General features: G+C 45.3%; 1 protein-coding gene across 1 annotated transcript in view; it reads right to left on the reverse strand.

Annotated features, from left to right (window-relative positions):
• COL26A1 (collagen type XXVI alpha 1 chain) overlaps positions 1–20,141 on the reverse strand; it is a 160,991-nt gene that overhangs the window by 42,261 nt on the left and 98,589 nt on the right. The window contains exon 4 of the mRNA XM_062507127.1: positions 9,471–9,512. Coding sequence (XP_062363111.1) covers positions 9,471–9,512 — 42 coding nt within the window. The remainder of the gene's footprint in view (positions 1–9,470; positions 9,513–20,141) is intronic.

A 20,141-nucleotide genomic window follows, 5' to 3' on the forward strand; every position in this document is an offset into this window, starting at 1 on the left:
CCTGAGCTCGCATCTCCACCTCTCTTTAATTTGTCTGATTTGACCCTTCCAGCCTTTTTACATGGTTACTGAGTTTCCTTAAGTAGTTTATGTTCTGGCCCTTTGCAAAAGCTTTCGCCAGTGCTTGTGAAGGATAGCAGGCCCTAGCCATAAATCACAGCCAACCTGGGATCTGTTTTTTCAACACATTTCCTCTAATGAGAGTCAGATGTTGGCTAGATAGGCTTTATTAATTGTGCTTGTTTAGAAGGGGCCGTGTGTGCAGCTCTGCACTGGGGTTTGAGCCCCTGAAGGGCAGAGGGCTGACAGCAGGCAGGAGGGATGGAGGAGAAAAGGCTCAGGAATCAAAGGTCTGGAGAGCTCTGGAAGGGAAGGGCTCAGACCCTGGCCACAGCTCCAGTCCCAGAAAAGCCAGAGCAGGAGCTGTTTCTGCAAGGGGAAGATCACTGACTTTTGTTTAGTGTAGGATCATTAAGACTCCACTGCTCTGTTTACTGCCCTGATATTTACTTGCTGTGTGCATTGTAAACCACAGAATATCCTGAGTTGGAAGGGATGCAAAGATCATCCAGTCCAGCCCCTGGCCCTGCACAGACACCCCAACAATCCCACCCTGAGCATCCCTGGAGCAGTGTCCAAACACTCCTGGAGCTCTGGCAGCCTCAGGGTGTGCCCATTCCCTGGGGAGCCTGGGCAGTGCCAGCACCCTCTGGGGGAAGAACCTTTTCCTGATCTCCCTGACACAGCTCCAGGCCATTCCCTCAGATCCTGTCACTGATCACCAGAGAGGAGAGACCAGTGCCTGCCTCTCCCCTTCCCCTTCTGGCAAAGACAGTGGCAAGGGAAGGGCCCCATGGGCAGGGGCTGTCAGAGCCATGATGCTGGGACAGAAAGGCAAAGTCACCCAACCCAGAGAAGAGCTGTGCACTCGGTGCCTCTTCTTCTCAACGTTTCTCATGTCCAGCTGCACTGTGAAATCTGTGTTCTGGCTGACCTGCAAACTTTGCATGCTCCAACCTGGCCACAGCCTCACCTTTCACCTGGCATTTGCACACCTGTGCCCTTCTGGTCACTCTAGAGTGGGTCTCCTCCAGCTCAGACCATTCTGAGATCCAGGTTCCAGACTGGGACTGGCAGAGCCCCATGACATCTTGCTGAGCCTGGTCATTAGCACAATTAAAACATCTCACACATCAGGAACCTGGAGCTCAGAGAAACTTAGAGATGGTCTCTTTGACCAAAGGGGGTTTGTTCTTTCCCACAGTTTTCACATCAGGATTTTGCAGGCTGGAACGTTTTATCTTCACCTGGAAATTGTGAGTTATTAGGTTGCCTATCAATATGAAACAGAACACCTCCAGAATATTTTTGCCTTTTTACCTTCATTCCAGATAATTCACCATCTCTGCTATGAGACCCCAATCCCTGCCAAAATTCCCCCATTTGTAATGTCTCTCATATCTCTATTATAACAACCCTTACCCTTAACTTTACTGGCTATCTTTAAAAAGCAGCTCAGATTTCCTTTCTTATGAGAACTGCTATCTGATCCTTTTCCGCTTGTAAAGTGCTCATACTTCATTTTCGTGTCTACTTTCTTCTTTTCCTTCTTAAAGAGGAAAAGTGGGGGTTTTTTTGCATAAACAAACAATAACTGTTTTTTCATTATCATGATATTTGGTGCTTTTGAAATGTCTGTAAGAAAAACCTTAGCAAAACTGAGTGAAATGAGTGAAAAGAAAGTTTACCACAAAGTGCAAGTTACTCTAAGTTGTTGGAGTAACAACTACTATTCAAGAAGCTACACAAAATTTGGTACCTTGTTTCAAGTAAAAAAAAAGGGTGCATTTTTTAAAAGTTTTGCAGTATTATCTCTAGAGGTCTTTTTCTTAAATGATTTTTCATACCTTCTGAATTAAATGTTTCAGCCTTAAGTTTCAAATGGTATTTTTTTTCAAATCTCCCTCAAATTAAAAATTAATTAACAAATTAAATAGTCTTAAGTGAAAGCAAATGGTCTAGTCTGGGTCAAAAGAAACTATTCTGGTTGACCCAAACTCATATTTTGGTTATTACACTGTGTCAAAACCTTAAAATTTTCCATTTCAGATTCTCCCAAATAATTTTGCTTTGCAATTTTTTTTTTTTTTTAATTGGCAAATCAAGCCAATATCCCTCCATTATTTACCCAGGTCTATTCTTAAACAGCTCACATCACTCATGTTGTTTTATTTAAGATTTCACACCTTCACACTCCCACCCCAGTCATTAATTTTATCCATAATTCCTCTCATCCTGGGGGGTTTGTGCTCTTCCCTATCCTGCTGGTGAGGCTGGTGCTCCATCAGCATTTGCAATTTGATCAAGATCATTTACTCACAGGCAACCATCAGCTGTGAGATCCGTGTTCAGTCTATCTCTATCTGCCAGAGGAAGGTTTAACAGGGAATGGCTGGGTTTTGATGCAACATGTTTGGATAGAAATGCATCATCTTGATTGTTACAAGCACCAAGGACATTTCACTAATGCAGCCCAACTGAATTTACCCTGAAAACAAAGATTTTACCTGTCCAGTGTGAGATTGCTAAAGCCTTGCTGACTGGAGCTGCTGATCCTGGAGCTCTAAGTGATGCTGGTGGCACTGGGGCTACTCAATAATTTTGACATTGCACCAAACAAACCCTCCCCTGGTTCCCAGGGGTAACAGGGCATGGCAGCAAAGCAGACAAAGCAAATAAAAGGACAGAAAATAAAGACACACAGGTGGATGAACAATATGTATCTAGAAACCTCTCACAGCAAGACAGGGCAAATCTAAACTAGATTAAAAGTCCCCAAATTAAAAGAGGGATTCCACACACTTTCCAGCCAAGGAAGCTGAGGGTGTGATGTTCACAGGGTCTGGGGCTCCTTCCCAGGGGATAACACTCCTCCTACAGCTGGGCCAGTCCTCACTGTGCCTAAATCCCATGTCTGATACCACCATCGTTGAACTAAACTCATTTCTCCCTCAATCCCTGCTCTGTGACATGGAGAGAAACTTCATAGGACCTGACCCCAGTGCAGAACGCACAGAAATTCCATTACACTCAAAACTTCATCTCACATTGAGATGGCTTCACATCCCTTACAAACCAGACTGCTTTTCCCTGCTGGGAGAAGCAATCAGGGGGAAAATGCAGTCAAAATACAGTGCAGTGTAACATGAAATAAGGAAGCAGACAGGACAAAAGGAAACATTTGAATCAGGCTCACCGTGAAGTCTGCAGGGACTCTCACAATATTGGTTCTGCACCTGTGTAACACAGGTCAGGGAATCTCTCACAGTCTTGAGCCAAACAACGTGTGCTGAGCTGGGGTTTGTGTTTCATAAAGACACTCCAGAGCCAGACAACCAAGGTTTTCTTAGTGAACTGCATCCAAAGTTAACCACTGGATAGGAAATACGCATCTTGTTTCCAGTTGGGATTTCTGACCTCAAATTCTACCCCTGCTTTCAGTTTTATTACTTGGGCCTGCAAAGCTGTAGGGCAGCTCTAGGGTTGGACACCTCTTCTCTGTACAAGGTCCCTGTAACCCACAAACCTGTGACATTCAGGATGCTCAGTCAAGCTCTAGTTGTTCCTCATCCAGAACATTTAGCACGGGGTTCCTTTAGCCAAGACAAAAAATCAGCTGAAAGACCAATAAGGAAAACAACTCTTTACTACTGCTACTGAAAAGGATGGTCAGAATTCAGAAGAATTTGGCTCCCCGAACATCAAAATAGTTTTGTGAATGTGTTTACATATTCTTTCTCCAGCACATGCACAATGATGATGATGATTGTTATTATTACTATTGGCACGGGCACTTTTGCAAAGGTTTGATTTCCCATGTCAGCATTTCAGCCTCAGGTTCAGCCCACCATGGTTTGTCCATTCTCCCCCACTCCCTCCCTCCCTGGGGCTCTGAACAGCCCCCACAGCCCTCACCCAACACCCCTGCCCTGCACAAGGCCAGTGCCCACCCCTGAGCCCTTGGGAGCTGAAATACAGGTACAGGACATCCCTCCAGGACCCTCACTCTGCTAATGCTGCTCATTACCCCTTGCTGGCCTTTATCTAAATCCCCCTGAGCTCTGCAGTGGTCCTTACAGATCCAAGCAGCAGGAAGAGGAATCCTTTCCACATTTCTCTGCAGCTGTGATTTTGCTCTCCAGGACATCCAGGGATGCTGGGGTTTCAGGGGACCCAGCAAATCCCTCACATCCTCTGGTCTCCATAGTGTGAAGAACAAGGTAACACTTGCATCCCATTAGCAGTGAGCACGGAGCTGTGCAAAGAACTTTTTGTTTGGGTTTGTTTTCTGTTGTTGCTTTGTTAATTTCTGGGTGCAGAAAAATTAGTAAAGGAAATACCTGCTTGGGCTTAGCCCAGGCACATTTCAATTTCAGCTTCAGGTTTTTAACTCTTCTAAAGAAGCTACACCTCCAGCTCATTTTAGATTGAAAAATCAAAGGATATTCAAAATCTAAATGTTTTCCAGGATTTCTTCATTCTGTTGTTTTAATCCAAAACTCACAAAATACTTCCCAAATGTGGGATTCTATTCACTTTCTGATGGGACCAAACCTTTAATCACCATTTGCCTATTTGCACTTTCTCTGACCTGCGACAGGGGCCCAACAACGAGCAGCACAGCGTGTCCCCTAAGAGACCTCATGTTGGTGGCAGTTTGAGTAGCTTCATTTGGAGATTCTAAATGATTCCACCCTGAAACTCTCCCTAAAAATGCCTTAAATGCCAAGTCTAGACCCATGAATGAAGGCCAAGCATCTGGGGAGATTTCTCCTGGAACATGGCAAGCCCTGGGTAAGGCTGGGTGTCAGCCAATCTTCCCTCCCACCCTGTCACCCCACGCACTCTGCCTCAATATCACGTTACTCTTACAGCTGTGGAGGTTTTGACAATGAATTTTGACCCTCCCTCTGAGCACTGATGAGGAACGGGGAGAAGAGCCAACGAGTCCAAAATGGACAAACTCAGAATGGTGCAATTTGCCTGCAATACACCAAGAAGGAACTGGATACCTCCAGAGACACCTCCATCCCTCCAACCCCACACCATCAATAGTCACTTCTGAGCACCAGGCAATAATACACTGGCAAGTAAGCTTCAAGCAGAGCTTTAAAACAACACAGCTCGAGCTTTAGAAGCCGATGTACAGTCACTGGTGCCTGCTGCCACGTGATGCTGCTGGCAACAGGGGTGATTTTGGCACTTTAAAACAAGCACAGGGCCAGATTACAGTGGGAAGCAACGACCATAATTCTCCTGCATTTAGAGAGCTCCTAGGTTTTGTACCCACTGAGAGTTTAGCTCCAACAGCACAACACAGAAACTTGAGGGCACTTAATCAAATCAAAGCTCTTAACTGTTTAAGTTCATCTTTCTCCATGAAATGTGTCTGCAAGACACTCTCAGGCACTTCACCAGAGTTAATTGCCTGAACCCAAACCATCACAGCCCACAAATCCTTTAAACTTTGAGAATTGACTTAATGCTGAACAGCTGCCAGGCTCTCGCTCGCCCGCAGCCATGGGAACAGCTTTTCTTATCAATAAATGGGGATTCTTGTGTGTGCAACACCCAGGAATGGCACTGGAAATGCTTCTGCTTGGAGATCAGGAAATGCCAGCAAAAAACGTGCTAAGTGCAGCTGGAGGCCAAGGGAGATGCACATTCCCACCAAGCCATGGCCCAGTCCCTTTCCAGAGGTGTGGAATGACGGGTGCTGTGAACTGCTGTGCTTCCAATGGCAAGGCACTGCAGCTCTCCTCAACAGGGAAGCTCTGGGCTACCTCCAAGAACCATTGGTAAATGAGGACTTTAACGGTGACAATTGCATCAGTACAAAAGCAATCTCCTATTTCAATCCAATTAATGCTGTGCTAAATCATCAGCCCGGGCCTTGCCTTTTGCAGTGGAAGGAGACACATCTGTGAGGCTCCTCTGCTGCATGTGGTTTGTATTATCCTCCAGCACAATATGCATAAACTAATGCTGTTCTACACTTACACAGCACCTCATCTGGAAATCTGAAAGCGATTTATGAATGGTGGGCATCTGTGACATTTTACAGATGGAAATCGAGGCACACAGGGATTCAGTAATTAGCCCCAGACTTGCACAATGAGTCGGCTGCAGAGCAGAGCACATTATCTGTTCTGTAGTAACATCTAGTGTCCAAACACAGAGGGAGACGAGTCTTTCTCCACAAAAAGTGTACAAGGACACCCAAAATACCACCCATGCCTGTATTCAGACCAAGACTGTTGAGGAACAGTCAGAGTGAATGCACAGCCTAAAGCACAGCCTGGCCTGGCACATAGGTCTCTTCATTCTTGGAATACAAACACAGGCAAGCAGAAGGGTTAATATGCCTGAAAGTTGTCTGCTTTTTCCACATCGGTTGATCCAATAAAAAAGATTGATTCTCCCTACAAATCTGGCCTCACTTTAACAAATCATTTGATTTGACACAAAGGACTATATTCAGATAGTTTAAATTCCACTTCACTCCCTGAAACTAAAGTTTCTAATGGGCTGAAGCCTCAGAAACAGCCAATAGCAAAGGCCAGGCAGAGACACCCACCTTGGGAAGGGCTGGAAGTGCCTGAGTGCAGCCAGAAGCATCTGCAGATTTCTCTGTACTGCAGTGCTTAGGAGCCCACAAGGAATGCTGCAGTGTGAAAGAAAACACAGAGACTTTCCTGTACCTTTGAGAAATACAGCAGCAGCTCACACTTCTGTAAGCCTCCCAGTGGTAAACGTAACACTGTTATTACCTGTCCACCTTGCCTGAAGGGACAATCCCAAAGTATTGGGATGCTGATCACCAAGGTGTAGAAAAAGCCCATAACCATGTCCAAGCAATTCTGCCTCTGCCTTCCTGCCTGGCCCTACATTTCCAAAGGGTTTAGCCCACATCCTAAAATCAGGGTATCATTTGGAAGCTGAATGACTAAAATCAAGCCATGGAATGAAACCTTCAAACACTGGGCAACAAGAGGAATCCCAGGCCAGATTGTCAAGAAGGAGGATTCCCTCCACAATCAAAACAACCCTGACAATCCAACCAGCCTATAAATCATAGAAGGATAGAATGGTTTGTGTTGGAAGGGAACTTAAAGATTATCCAGTTCCACTCACCTGCCATGGGCAGGGATACCTTCCACTATCCCAGGGATCCAGGGGCAGCCACAGCTGCTCTGGGCACCTTGTGCCAGGGCCTGCCCACCCTCACTGGGAACGATTTCTTCCTACCTATCTAATCTAAACCTTCCCTCTTTGAGGGGAAACCATTGCCCCTTGTTCTGTCACTATCTGCCTGAATAAAAAGTCTCACTCCTTCCTTTTTATAAGCCCTGTTTAAGCACTGGAAAGGGCTCCAAGGTCTCATTGGAGTCTTCTCCAGGCTGAACAACCCCAGCTCTCTCACCCTGTGTTTGTAGGAAAGGTGTTCAGAGCATCCTAAACACCCATCACAACCATCAAGAGCACCCAGCCCATATTCTCTAACCTGCTGTCACATTAGCAGAATAACAGCATCACTAGATTTTGCCTGGATTGAAGCCTTAAAAGGGTGTGAAAGTGCACAGTGGTGTAAACCTCATTTTAAAAAATTATTTAATATCTTGCCCTTCCAAGGGCTGTGGTGTGCAAGGGTAGGACTCTTCGTGCTCTCTCTGAATACCCAACAGGACAGATGTTGAAAAGGGCACAGCCACCAAGGGAGAAACTGAAGCACAAAGTTTCACCACTTTAAAAATCCAGAACTAAGAGTGGTCTGTGGCAGGACCAATAATAAGGACTGCAGAAAATGTAGATATAACTTCTGCTGACAGAGTACTTTCCCTTGGACACGTCATTGGTTCCTCCACATGGCAATTCCAACATGAGGATCACGGTGATATGAAGTGCATTTGTGATCCAGGACATGGCCAAGTTAACAGAACAATAACAGATGCAATAGCATCCCAAACCATGGCAGAGAGTAGGAAAGGGAATAAGGATAGAAACAAGAACTGAAGGATCCTTCCCTCCCAGAAGGATTGAGCTGGTTTCTCTATTCAGACATTGATTTTTTTTTTCCCTGATACAGTAAGAATTTTAAGGAAGCTGTTACACACTCCAAATGTCCTCTGGTCTCCATAGTGAGCACTGGGAATAGTGTTAGGCATCTTCAGGGTCCCATCCAAGGGATGCAGCACTGCAGATTTAACACAGATCCTTCCCAGGCCACCCTCTCTGCCCTGCTTGACTGCATCCCACTCTTCCAGCTGTGCCTGGGACCCAGGGCCAATTCCAGCCTGGACAGCCATTCCATGAGGAATCAGCAGCATGTTCTGTGACACCCCTGGGCAGAGCACACAGACGTGAACTGTGGCTACAGCAAGAAGCACAACTTCATAGAGGGTGGGGCAGAAGGCTGGGGCTTGTCCTAATCTGAGGATTCATAGGAGCTTCTGGGCAGTGGGACATGGATTTTTCTGCTGAGTGTGTGTTCAGCAAGGAGAGCAGAGAGGCAGAGCAGTGAGAGCACTTCATGCCCTGTAACACCACTGCCTTCACAACCCAGCACTTGGGATAACTCAGCATGTGCTGCTTCAGAGCTGCCACGATTTTCACCTTCCACAAAACCTGCATGTGGCATCAGGCACAAAGACTCCCATGTAAATTCCTGCTTTTCATTGATTAACCATCACTGGAGAAACATTTTAGAATTTAAAACCTTGGCTGAGCTTTTGCATCTGCACCAGAGAACTTTCAAGTGATGTTTTAACATCAGTTTGGAGACACACAGCTCATGCACCAGCAAGCAACAAATCAGCTTTCATTCACTTTCAACCTTTAAAACCAGTTTGGTTTTCTCAGGGGAGGCTCTTCCAACACAAGACACGAGGAGACACCAGGCTGCTGGATGCCAGTGGCTCAGGAACCTTTCTCCTCATGGAAGAGCCTGCAACTGCAGATAAAACCACAGCCACCCTCCCTCTGAGTACTCACTTCATCAAGTAACCCCCTCCTGGCTCTTCTCAGCATGCCACCCCAAAAGATTGATGAGAAGCATAAGCAGGCTGGGGAGAGGCATGAGTTTTAATGGCAAGGACAGCCCCAGGAGCCTGGTGTCCTCTCTCAGGCAGTGACCCAAGCAAAAAGGAGGAAAGTGGAAACAGGAGGGCCCTTCCCAAGTGCTCATCAGGTAGCACCTGGGCAGTTCCCAGAGAGAAGCAGGCCATTCCCAGCTCCCTTTTCCAGATTCTTGAAGGAAACTGAGGCAAAGAGCAGATAGAGACTCACAGACCCACCCCCCCCCCCCTCCCACAAGCTTCTCCCCAGAAGCAAAGGACAGCCCTGGCTGGCACAGCCCCCCTCCCACAGAGCACAGCCCAGCTCTGGGCTCTGCCTCTCCGGGTACCACTTACGGTCCTGGCTGGGAAAGGAGCCGAGCTGGCGGCCAGAGGAACCTGCAGGGGAGACAAGGAGTTGTCACTGAGCTCGTGGCAAACCCTCACCCTGTGCTGCTCTGGCTCAGCAGAGGAAAACTTCACTCAGCTGGAATGGAAGTGGCTCCATTGCCCCTGTGCCAGCAGCTACCCCTGGCATGCACAGCACACACCACCCTCCCAAGGGCTGGGACAGCCCTGAAACAGCCCCTGACTCCTCTGCAGATGATGCTTCCAAGAAACACAACCTCAGACAAACCTCGTGAAGGACACAGGCTGCAGCATCCACTCTAGCTCAATGAAAAAGGGGCAGTGTTTGGATCTGGGCTGGTTTTTTGGGATAACGGCAGTGGCTGCTTCCATCACGCACAACGGGGGAAAAATGGTCCCAGGTGCAAGGAGGGAGAGCAGCTGCTGTTGTGTTGGCTGAGCCATGGGAGAAGAATCCAGCACCTTTCCAGCAGCTGGTGCATGTGCTAAAAATGATGTTTGTGACAAGAAGAGATGGAATAAAGGTGGGGGGAAGGCCTTCAGCAGTATGGGCACAGAAACATCTCCTAATGCTCAGAAAATCAGAGTACACTTCAGAGGGAGTGTCCTCCCCCAGCTCTGCCAAAGACAGACTCCAGCTGGTTTGGTCACCTTCCCTCTACAGACATTTTCTGTTTCCAAGTGTAAAGCCAGAGATGATGATTCCAACTGCCTTTATAACCAGTCTGAGGTCTGTGAAGACCTAATTATTTAAGTCTGTGAACCACAAAGCAATTTCATCTGGAAATATATGAGCAAATCAGTATCTGTGTTTTGTGAATAAAAGGGTAATAAAAGGGAAAAGAAAAATGCTAAACAAGCTGAGAAAATAATTGTCTTAGTAGGAAGAACTTCCCTCAGCAGCAGAGGGTGACGGTCCCACTGAAGTAATGGATATTAGTCATGATCAGCACACATAAAACCATCTAAACCTTCTTGAAGATACTAACTGCAAACAACTGTTACAAGAATTTACAAGAGTGTGTATGTTGTACCAGTGTCTAGAAACATCACATTAAAACCAATCAAATAAGATCACATAATTGCTTTGAACGTGGTTTTTGTTATTTTGGGGTCCTGGATGGTTTTGTGCGAAGGTCTGGGAAGCTGAGCAGCCAACTTGCTCACAGTCCTCCTACTCATCCCCACAGGGAGGAACAGGAGATGCTGGTGCATTTACACCAGTGCAAGTCTGGACAATGTATGGAGTCCCTTTGGACCCTCACAGAGTCACTGAAGCCCACACACATTTCTTTGGAGGATGATGCTTTAACTTTCCTCCAGCTCTGCTGTGTCACTCAAGCTTTAAAGCACACAAGCAGTGATAATGGGCCAAGGCCAGTCCTACAGCCAGTGAGACATTCCCCCTAAACCTATTCTTTGAGGAAAATAAATAGAGACTTGACTACTGGTATGACTCCCAGCAGATGTTTTCATAATGCTGGACAAATCTGGGACATGTGGATGAACAGAAAAGTGCCCAGAATGAACTCCAGCACCATCTTTTTCCCTTTCCCTTAAAGAAATCCTGTCTCAGCAGAACCTGACCCCAAGACAGGATTGCCAGTGTGGGGAACCTTTTCAGCTACTTTAATCCAAGATTTGGGATTCAGTGATGCTGATTCAGCAAGGACATGGTAAATCAGACCCCTGAGGGCATGTTGCCATAAATCCCTACCATGGTTTTTCTGAGATGAGCAACCAAAGGCTGTGCTGCGCTGCTCACAGCACTTCTCCTCCCACCAACCCAAGCAGTGGGAGCCAGGCAGCAGTGTTTGCCTCTAGGAAATCCTGGAGGGACAAGGTGATGGCCATGCTGCAGCCTTTCCTGCATCCCCCCTGCCAGGGGACTCCAAGCTGTGCCAGCTCATGATGCAAGCCCATCTCTGGATGTCCAGGAGAGAGTGGGCAGGAGGGCTCTGAGACACAGCCTAAGGCAGGCCAGCCTGGCTGGATCTCAGGGCCACTCAAGTGCAAGCATAGAAACCATGGCTTTGATGGAGTGAGCCCTTCCTCTTGCAGGGCCAGGACCAGTTTTGCAGCAGGAACCATGCAGGGCAGTCCCAGCCTTCCACAGAAACCTCCCTCCAGATACTCCAGCTCCCAATCATGTCAGATGTGATGGGTGTCAAAATCTCTTTCCTCTTTTTATAGGTCTGCCTTAAGACTGCAGCAAGCCACAGTAATGCCCTGCTTCACAGAAAACCAGTCCCACCCAACCTGCTCATTGCCTTGGCTACAGCAGCCACAGGATTGCAGCTGAGGACTGGGATGCAGCTCCAGCACCTTCTCCACCTCCCAGCACAGTCAGCAGGGCAGCCTTGCATCCTTCTCACATCCTTCTCTCTTATCCAGGTCAGGTACCAGCACAGCCAGGTCTAAAAGAGCCTAAAATCTGGTTACCCTTGGCCACAACAGCTGCCCTCCATGCCAGGGAAGGACACATCAGTTGCAAGAGGAGTGCAGAGAAACAAGAATCAAGCTTCCCATTTTAGCCCCAGGCCTGGCAGAAGGCTCCCCTTTGCTCTGAGACTGTCAGTGCAGCCTGAGGAGCTGCATCAAGGCAGCACGTTGATCCTGAGTGAAGGCAAAGAAAATTATTCTTGTCTTTCACATTTGAAGACTTAACATAAGATCAACCAAGCACATCCTGCAAGAGATTTTGGGAATGGGTTTCACAGAAAATGGGAAGTCTCTTTGGTGCTGGAAGCCCTGCACCACTACAGAGCATCCACATTACCATAACAAAATGCTCAAAACCACATGGTTTTCACTCTTATCCAAATAATGGAATAATCACTATGCAATGAATTTTCTTTCATCATTCAACCATTAACAGCAAGTTCAAACCACCGAGTTCTGCTTCTACTTTGAGAAGCAGAGAAAGATTCCAGTTTAGTCCTTTCCAGATGAAATTAGATAAATGTTTAATGCCTTCTGCAAGATTTGCAGAGTCAACAAAAATACTAAAGGCCAAATCCAGAGGGATCCTGTTAACTAACTCAAGATCCATCTTGAGTGAAACAGCATCCACAATGAGAACAGAAAGTTTCTCCCTTTGCACAACAGTGTCAGGTCAAGATCAATGACATTAAAAAAATGTTTACTAGGTCTTTCCTGTAAAAGCAACAAGAAAGAAAAAAACTAAATCTTCAGAATTGCAACAGAAAGGCCAGTCAAAGGTAGAAATCTATTCCACAGCCCTGTGCAGAGAATCCATTTCTGGACATCTGCCTAAAACTCTGCATCTGCCTTATGCTGGCTCAACCCCCACTGCTCTTGGCAGGTGAGACAGAAAACTGGTTATAAAATGAGCTCTATATTTTATAAGTTTCATAAACATTTTTTTTAAAAAAAACCTGGAATATGAGGCATTCTCAGAGATTCTGTGCCAGAGAGTAATGTGGTCTAACTTGGAAACAGAGTTACCACCTGTTCATGGCAACTGCTCTTTTAATCTTCATTTCTGTTTTATGAGCTGACCAACACTGTTTTATTAGCTGACAATTAGTTTAGGTTGATTTAATTAAGCAAAATTGAGTACAATCCCTGTTTCTTCCAGAGCAAACATTCTGCAGGATTAGGGGTATGAGCAACTTGGAACCTGTATCAATAAAGCTAAATTCCAGATCTTTTTGTCAAAAACAATCACATGACTGTCCAGGTAAATATATGTCAGTGGACACAGAGATGTTCCAGGTGTTCTAAGAGAACAAGAGTTGTTCTAAGAAGAAACAGAAAAGTTCTAAGAGAAAAAGTGATGTCCTCAGAGAAAAGGCAGGCTCTGGTTGCCTGGGGAAAACCAGAGGCGATCGTTTGGCACCAGTTTGGCACAGCATTTGTGCTTAAGTTTAACTGGTTTGAGTTGGCACCTTTGTTTTTAGAATGAGTGTCTGCACCTCATGGAGGGACACTGCCAGACAAGAAGGAGAAAGATGAAAAATAACCCAGTCTGGTAAATAGTAATTGATTATTTTTCAAGGAGATCAATTCCTTAAACCACATGGCTGTTCCACTTGTGGCAGTGGGACAGAAAGGGCAGAGCAGGCTGGGAGGAGGAGCAGGCACGTGGAGGGGTGATGTGGGGCTCGTTTAACTCATGCAAGGATGGAGATGTGGTCATTGCCTGCCATGCTGAGGCAGCTCTCACAGTTACTGCTCCATCTAAAGCTTGAAGCTGATGACAAAAATTTGTTGATACCAGCAGAAGGTCATCAGCATCTTGAACAGATGCCTCCAAAATTGATGTTGCACAGGAGGCAAAAGTCAGTGCTGGCTCTTTTCTGCCAGTGTTTGCTCTCCTGTGAGAAAATGCCCTCATGCACCAGCATTTGGGCTGAAGAACCACATCTGCACATGGGGTGGATACCTCAGCTTTAATCCCTTTGGGTTTGGCTTTGCTTGTTTTTGTACCTGTGTTCTCCTTTATTTTTTTCCCTTGAATATTTTGTATCACATTCATAGAGCTGTACCAAGAAGGAATTCCCACCTGGGCAAACATCTCAAGTTTAGCACAAACTCAACCTTACACACAGTATCTGCCAGTCATGTATCAGGCTGAGAGGATTTAGCCTTCCTCAGACAGGTTGCAAAGATGCTTCTGCTTGGCTCATTTTAAATATTCAAGGCAATAATTGACCAAAATCAGCAGCCTTTTGAGTACCAGCCCTCACCAAGGTAAGCTTGAGTGAAATACTCAAGGATGAACTTCCTCACGTCACAATTTCTTGAGTCCCATCTTGCAGCAAGGCAGAAGCCAGTGGTTAATTCTATGTGCAGAGTTTGCAGTAGAGGTTGTAGCCACAACTCAGCCCTAGAGGACTGATAAAAATGACTGTAACAGTAGTAGAGGCTCGGGTGCAGTTCAGTGAAGACAATTTTGCAGTCAAATGGTTCTCCTGTAAGATATATGTTGCCTTTGACACTTACTGAGCCTTGAAAAGTGAGCCACCACCATTAGTTATAACTCCCTGGCAAAGAAAAGCACTAATAATTCTGACTAATTGTCATGGAAAGTTACCCTGATTGCAAATTTGACAGTTATAAAAATCCAATTTTGGAATTCCAAACAGTCCAGGAATATAATTAGGCTCTACATTTTAACACCCTCTTGATCAATGGTGGGGTAATGGAGACCCTTCCAAGGGCTTTGTTTTGAAATGAATGGCGCCATATTGATGAAACAGCTTGGACCTAAACCAGAAATTAAATTGAAAGTTTAAACAATGCAGCTGTATTTTATCATCCTGTATTGTCAAGCTTTAACGAAAATAGCTCCTAAACAGAGCCACATGTTTTGCCTGTTGCCCAAAAACCGAAGGTGAATTTTAAAACCCTTTCCTAAGCTGCAGGATGCCAAAATTTTTCAGCTAGAAGTTATTATTAGGACACAACAGTATTTCATATAAGCCCTGACAATGGTTTTGTATGGTTTCTGTAAAAGCAACTTCATTTTTTACACCAGAGATGGCTCAGATGAGTGACGTTTCAAAAAAAATGGAACCTCTGCTATGTATTTCTTCTTTTCCATGTGATAAAGGCTAAAATAAAACCACATTTCAATCATCACAACAACCAATACAGGGAGTGTAAGTTGGATTTCCCTCTCATCCTTCGTATCATTAATGAAAATTATCAGCTGACTTCTAATCCCTGGACCTGGAGATAGATTTAATGAAGGTCTATCAGGTATTTCAGTGTCACTGAGAAACCTGCAGGCAGCTCTTATTCTGAGAGTTACCTCCTGTCTTTGAGGATTAAGATACGATTAAGAAAACACTTGTTAGTAACAACATTCTAAGAAGCAGATCTTTGATTTTTCTAGCAAATTGGTCATGATACAAGAGACAGAAAATACATAATGAGACTTAGTGGTTTTTTTAATATCCAAGGATGGATTTGCACATCTGGAAAACTGGGGAAAAACTCCGGGGTTTGGCTTGTAATCTGTTCAAATAGCCTTGAGGAATTTAAGGGGTGCAACTCATACAAATTAAATGGGATTCTACTGCATTTATTTATTGGACTATAGTATTGCATCAAGACGGCAAAACTCAGTTCCACATTGAGCAAAATCTGCTGAAAACCAAAGTGCACATTAAGTTCTACCAGCCTTTCCCATAAAATTTAAGTGTCCAATCTCAGATTTGAATATCCATAATCCCAGAAACAAGACAAAAAAAGCTCTGGGACTGTAACCTCCATGGAATAGGTTCAATGGCTCAACCCTCCCATATGCTCCAAGGATGAGGTATTTAAATTGGATCTCTGAGGCAGCTTGCAGAGGGGTGCACACAACTTTCATCTCAGTCCACCAGGGGAAGGAAGGGAGATGAGACATGAAGAGATAAAAAAACTGAGAACAAAGAGGTCCTTGCAGTGCCTCCAGCCTCCCTCATGCTGGATAAACACATCTGTCAGAGCCTGGGGTCAGGCTAAAGCCTCTGAGCGTCTTTTATCCACCTGGGCAAATCAGGCTTCCCAACAGCATGAGGAGCAATTTATCCAGAAGGTTTTCATGGAGTGTCACCCATTTCCCTCCTGCTGGAAGAGCTGTGAGCTGGACACTGGGTGCCAGCACTGACAATCAGCACCACAGGAAGGGCTGTGGGAGCTGCTGTCCTGGCACAACACCAGGATCCCCAACAGCAGCTCCTGTGCCCAGCCCAGCAGGACAGGCCAGGGGCACTGCCCTGCTGGAAGGCAGAACTCCCCTGGGACTGGAATTTAGGCGATTTCTCCATGAGGGATGGTGCTAACACAGGGACACAGCAGCCATCCCATGTTCACTGAGCACCACTAACACCATGTGGTGACACAGCAACCTCTGGTCTGCTTGCCAGGCATACAAATCAGGCAGGGAAGCTCAGCCTCTGGAGACATCCAGACATCCTTCTCCCTCCTCTAAGGGCAGCCCAGGTGACTGGTGAAAAGGAGACAGGCAGACAGATGGACTTCAGCGAGATAAATGCCTTTCTTCACATTTTAGATCACTGTCTAATAAGCATGGATGTGGCACATCATTGCCTTGCATATATCAGGCATATGAAGTGTGGTACAGAGGGTGAGTGACTCACAGTCATATCAGAGGTCACACGTGCTCCTTGGGTACACCATGAGAAATGCTATTTTTATTCATCTTTGCACCCAATATTTTACTGCACTGCATTCTCAAATGCTACCTAAATGTCACGATGAGGAGATGATTTTTAATTAGTTTACTACTCCCATTCGTCTGCCACTGTTCAAAATCCCATGGGCATTTTTATCTCTCTTATCACTCTAACAAGACAATAAAAGAGGCAAGACAAACACCAGCCAAATAATTTGGGTATTGTAGCCTGGTATGTGAACATGGGCTTCAAAAGAGCACCCAATGGACAGCCACTGAGGTGGCTGGGGAAGGAGAAGCACCAACCTGTCCTGTGGCAAGTTTTCTCTCCTGTCCTTTCATGGCTAATGAACATCCAACAATGCTTGATAAAAACAGTGTCTGCTACTGATCAAGTACTGGTTGCTTTGTATCACACTTGAATCTAACAGGAAGAAATGTCCAAGAAGATGTATTGTCTAAGTTCAATGTTTTATCAAAACCAGATGAGCACACATAGCCCGGAGGTGCTGGGCAAAAGCCAAAACATACAAGCAGGAAACTGCAAGCGGGTAAAATGTGACACTTGAATTGAAGGAGAGGTGGTTACCTCTGTGCCAAAAACATTTTTGCCATGATGGTTCCGTGTATCTGGAACACCTCTGCCTCCCCAAACAGAACACTGTAGTTGCTACAAAGCCTCCTCACGCCAGGCTCTGCTGAGTGGAAATCCCAGCTCAGACCACCTCTGGATGATGCACTCCAGTGCCTTTCCTCATACGCATTCATTTACACAGACGTGTACATGTGCACACACCCAGAGGAAAACTGCTTCCATCACAGCCATTTCTACACTCTGGAATACTGAGCAGCTTTCTGAATGATTTCCTTCATGCTATGGCCTTGGCCTTCAGTGAGGAACCTTGCCCAGTGTTCTCCTCAAAGCCACGGTGTTATGGTGGAGAATAAGCAAGAGCAGAACTGCCAGAGGTTTAGCCCTGACCTTCCAATGACCACCCATATCCCTCCACCTACCCCTTGCTCCACTCTCTCCCTGTTTCCGTCCAAGTCCCTTTGGAGTTCACTGAAGCCAGGTTTGGAGTCACTGAGATGTGGAGATGTGTGTTTAAGCTGGAATGGACGTGTCTTTCCTGATGTAAAGCCCCAACATGTAGTTTCACAGCTTCCAGCTGCTGAGGAAGCACAGTTCAGTGGTGCTTACTGAGCCCACCACTAACTCCCAGGACAGCCAACACCAAGGACCAGCTGGCTTGTGGAATTCTGAAACCTTTCATGAGAGCTTAAGCACAGATCCTAAACTCTCCAGGACAAGAACACGAGGGGAATAGAAGGCACTAAACCATCACCAAGCAATGCTTGCACATTTTTTATGTGCTAAATCATTGTTTTCAATTTACTTCCAGCAAGGAAAACATACACCGAGTAGGTTTGTCGCATTCCTGGTAAAGCATAATCCACCACTGCCCATTAAAAAAGCTGCAGGGCAACAGGAAATGTCTCAAATGCTCCCAAATTCCTCACTCCCCAAAACCAACCCAGTGGCATCTCTCTATCCCTGTGAAACCTGGCTACAATTTACACCATGAAAATTAGTAGCAGAAGAAGCATTCTAGCCCCTGGACATTTTAAATTTTCTGTCCAGCCAAGTCCACGGAAAAGGAATTGCCCCATCCACTGCCACAGATGCAATGGCCACAGTTCCCTCACTAACGTCCCCCTCCTCTTCCATTGCTGGAAAGTAACAGAACTATTGGAAAGAGCTGCAAAATAGCTTTTAGGGTTCATTAAAATATTTCAAAAAGTCACTTTGATTTAAAAACCCACCTTAATAAAGCCCTATTTATAGTTTCTTTCCACAGTCTTCATCCATTTATACAGCTGCAGTTCCTCTAGAAGACAGTTCAAAGAAATGCAGCTCCAGGCACCCAGTCACAGCCTAAAAATCCACTGCTGAGTTGCCCAAGATTTTACTAATAAAATTTGTCTTTAGTGATATAAATTGAAAAGTCAAAGCAGCAACCTGCTCACAATCTACTGCAGAGGGGTTTTCAACCTGCAGCTCAATTCCATGAAAAAAAGTGTTCCACATGACTTATGGCTGCTGGAGGGAGATAAGGAAAGAAACAGAGTAAGTAGGTGTTGAAACTTAGAAATCTGACCATATCCTGGGGTATTTTCACCTCCTCACAGAAACAGGCACTTCATTTCTGATCTGAGATCAGAACAGCCACTTAATGACTTCTAGGAGAACAGGCCACCTGCTTTCACAGCCTCTACAAAAGGACGTTCTCCCAGTTCAAGCTTCCACACAAGCCCTGTTTTACCAAAGAAAAGATATTTTGATCCCTTTTCCCTGAGGTCCAAGATACCCCAAGGAGAGGCACCAATTGCAGGAGCACAACACATAAATAGCTGTCCTCAAGATGGTGCCAGATTCAGCTTAGCTGAAAATAAAAGCACAAATAAATTTCCTACCAGTGCCTGGGTACAGCCTTCCTGCTCCACCCAGTGAGATACAGGTCAGAATTCCAGACTAGGAACAGGGGATAAATTTGAAACAGCTGAAGTCATCTAAGAACCAAAAGCAACAGGAGTTTTATGCTGTGCAAGAATTACACAATATCAAAATTAGGATAGTATCAAAAGGTGCACAGAAAACCTAAAAGGTAATTGTTTTCCTTCATTGCTGCCCTCGAGTTGTAGCATCTACCAATGCAGCCTTTCTTCAGAGTCTCCATTATTCCCATGACAAAAAAAAAAAAAAAAAAAGGAATGTTTAGGGCTGCAGAAGATGCCACCTGCTCCTGCTGCACTGTGAGTTTGTTCCACAGAGGGCTCTGCTCTGAGTGGTCTCTTGGTGTTCCTGCAGCATTGCTGTTAAATCAGAGAGCACTATTTAACTTGCAAAGTCAATTAATGCACAAGCAAGTCTGGGTTTATGTTTGCTTTAAAAAAAAAAGAGAAGAAAAATACCACATAAGCTTATTGAAGAGCCAACAGATAACAAATGGGGCAAGAGTCAAGCGTGTTATTAGTGAATGGGGACAACCAAGTGATTTTGAGCTTGAGATGTAAGATATTGATTGGGAAAGGCAGGACCTAGGCTGCACAGTGACTGCCTGTAAGACCAGTAAGGTTAATGTGGCCAGCAGGACAGAGATATCTCCAACAGCCAAACTCTACATCCTAAAATTCTTTCATTTCAGTTACTATGAAATTCCAGTGCTTCTCTGATAACATCTAAAAGGCAAACGTTACCACAGCACAATCACTGAGGAAGCAAATTTCAAAATTGAAATGACCTCTGAAATATTTGCCTCCATCACTTTTGCCAAGAAACTTGGGGCAGTTTTATCTTTCATCACTGCTGATTCTCAGCTTTTAACAAACAGCAAACATTAGGTTATTATTAGTAGCAATATCTTAAATTAGTGCCCGAGAATCCATTTACCCTTTGGTATTGAAGGAATTTCAAAGGAAAAATTATTTCAAAACAAATAAACAAACAT

This window comes from Cinclus cinclus, chromosome 22, assembly GCF_963662255.1.
Source record: "Cinclus cinclus chromosome 22, bCinCin1.1, whole genome shotgun sequence".
In the NCBI taxonomy this organism is placed as follows: Eukaryota; Metazoa; Chordata; class Aves; order Passeriformes; family Cinclidae; genus Cinclus; species Cinclus cinclus.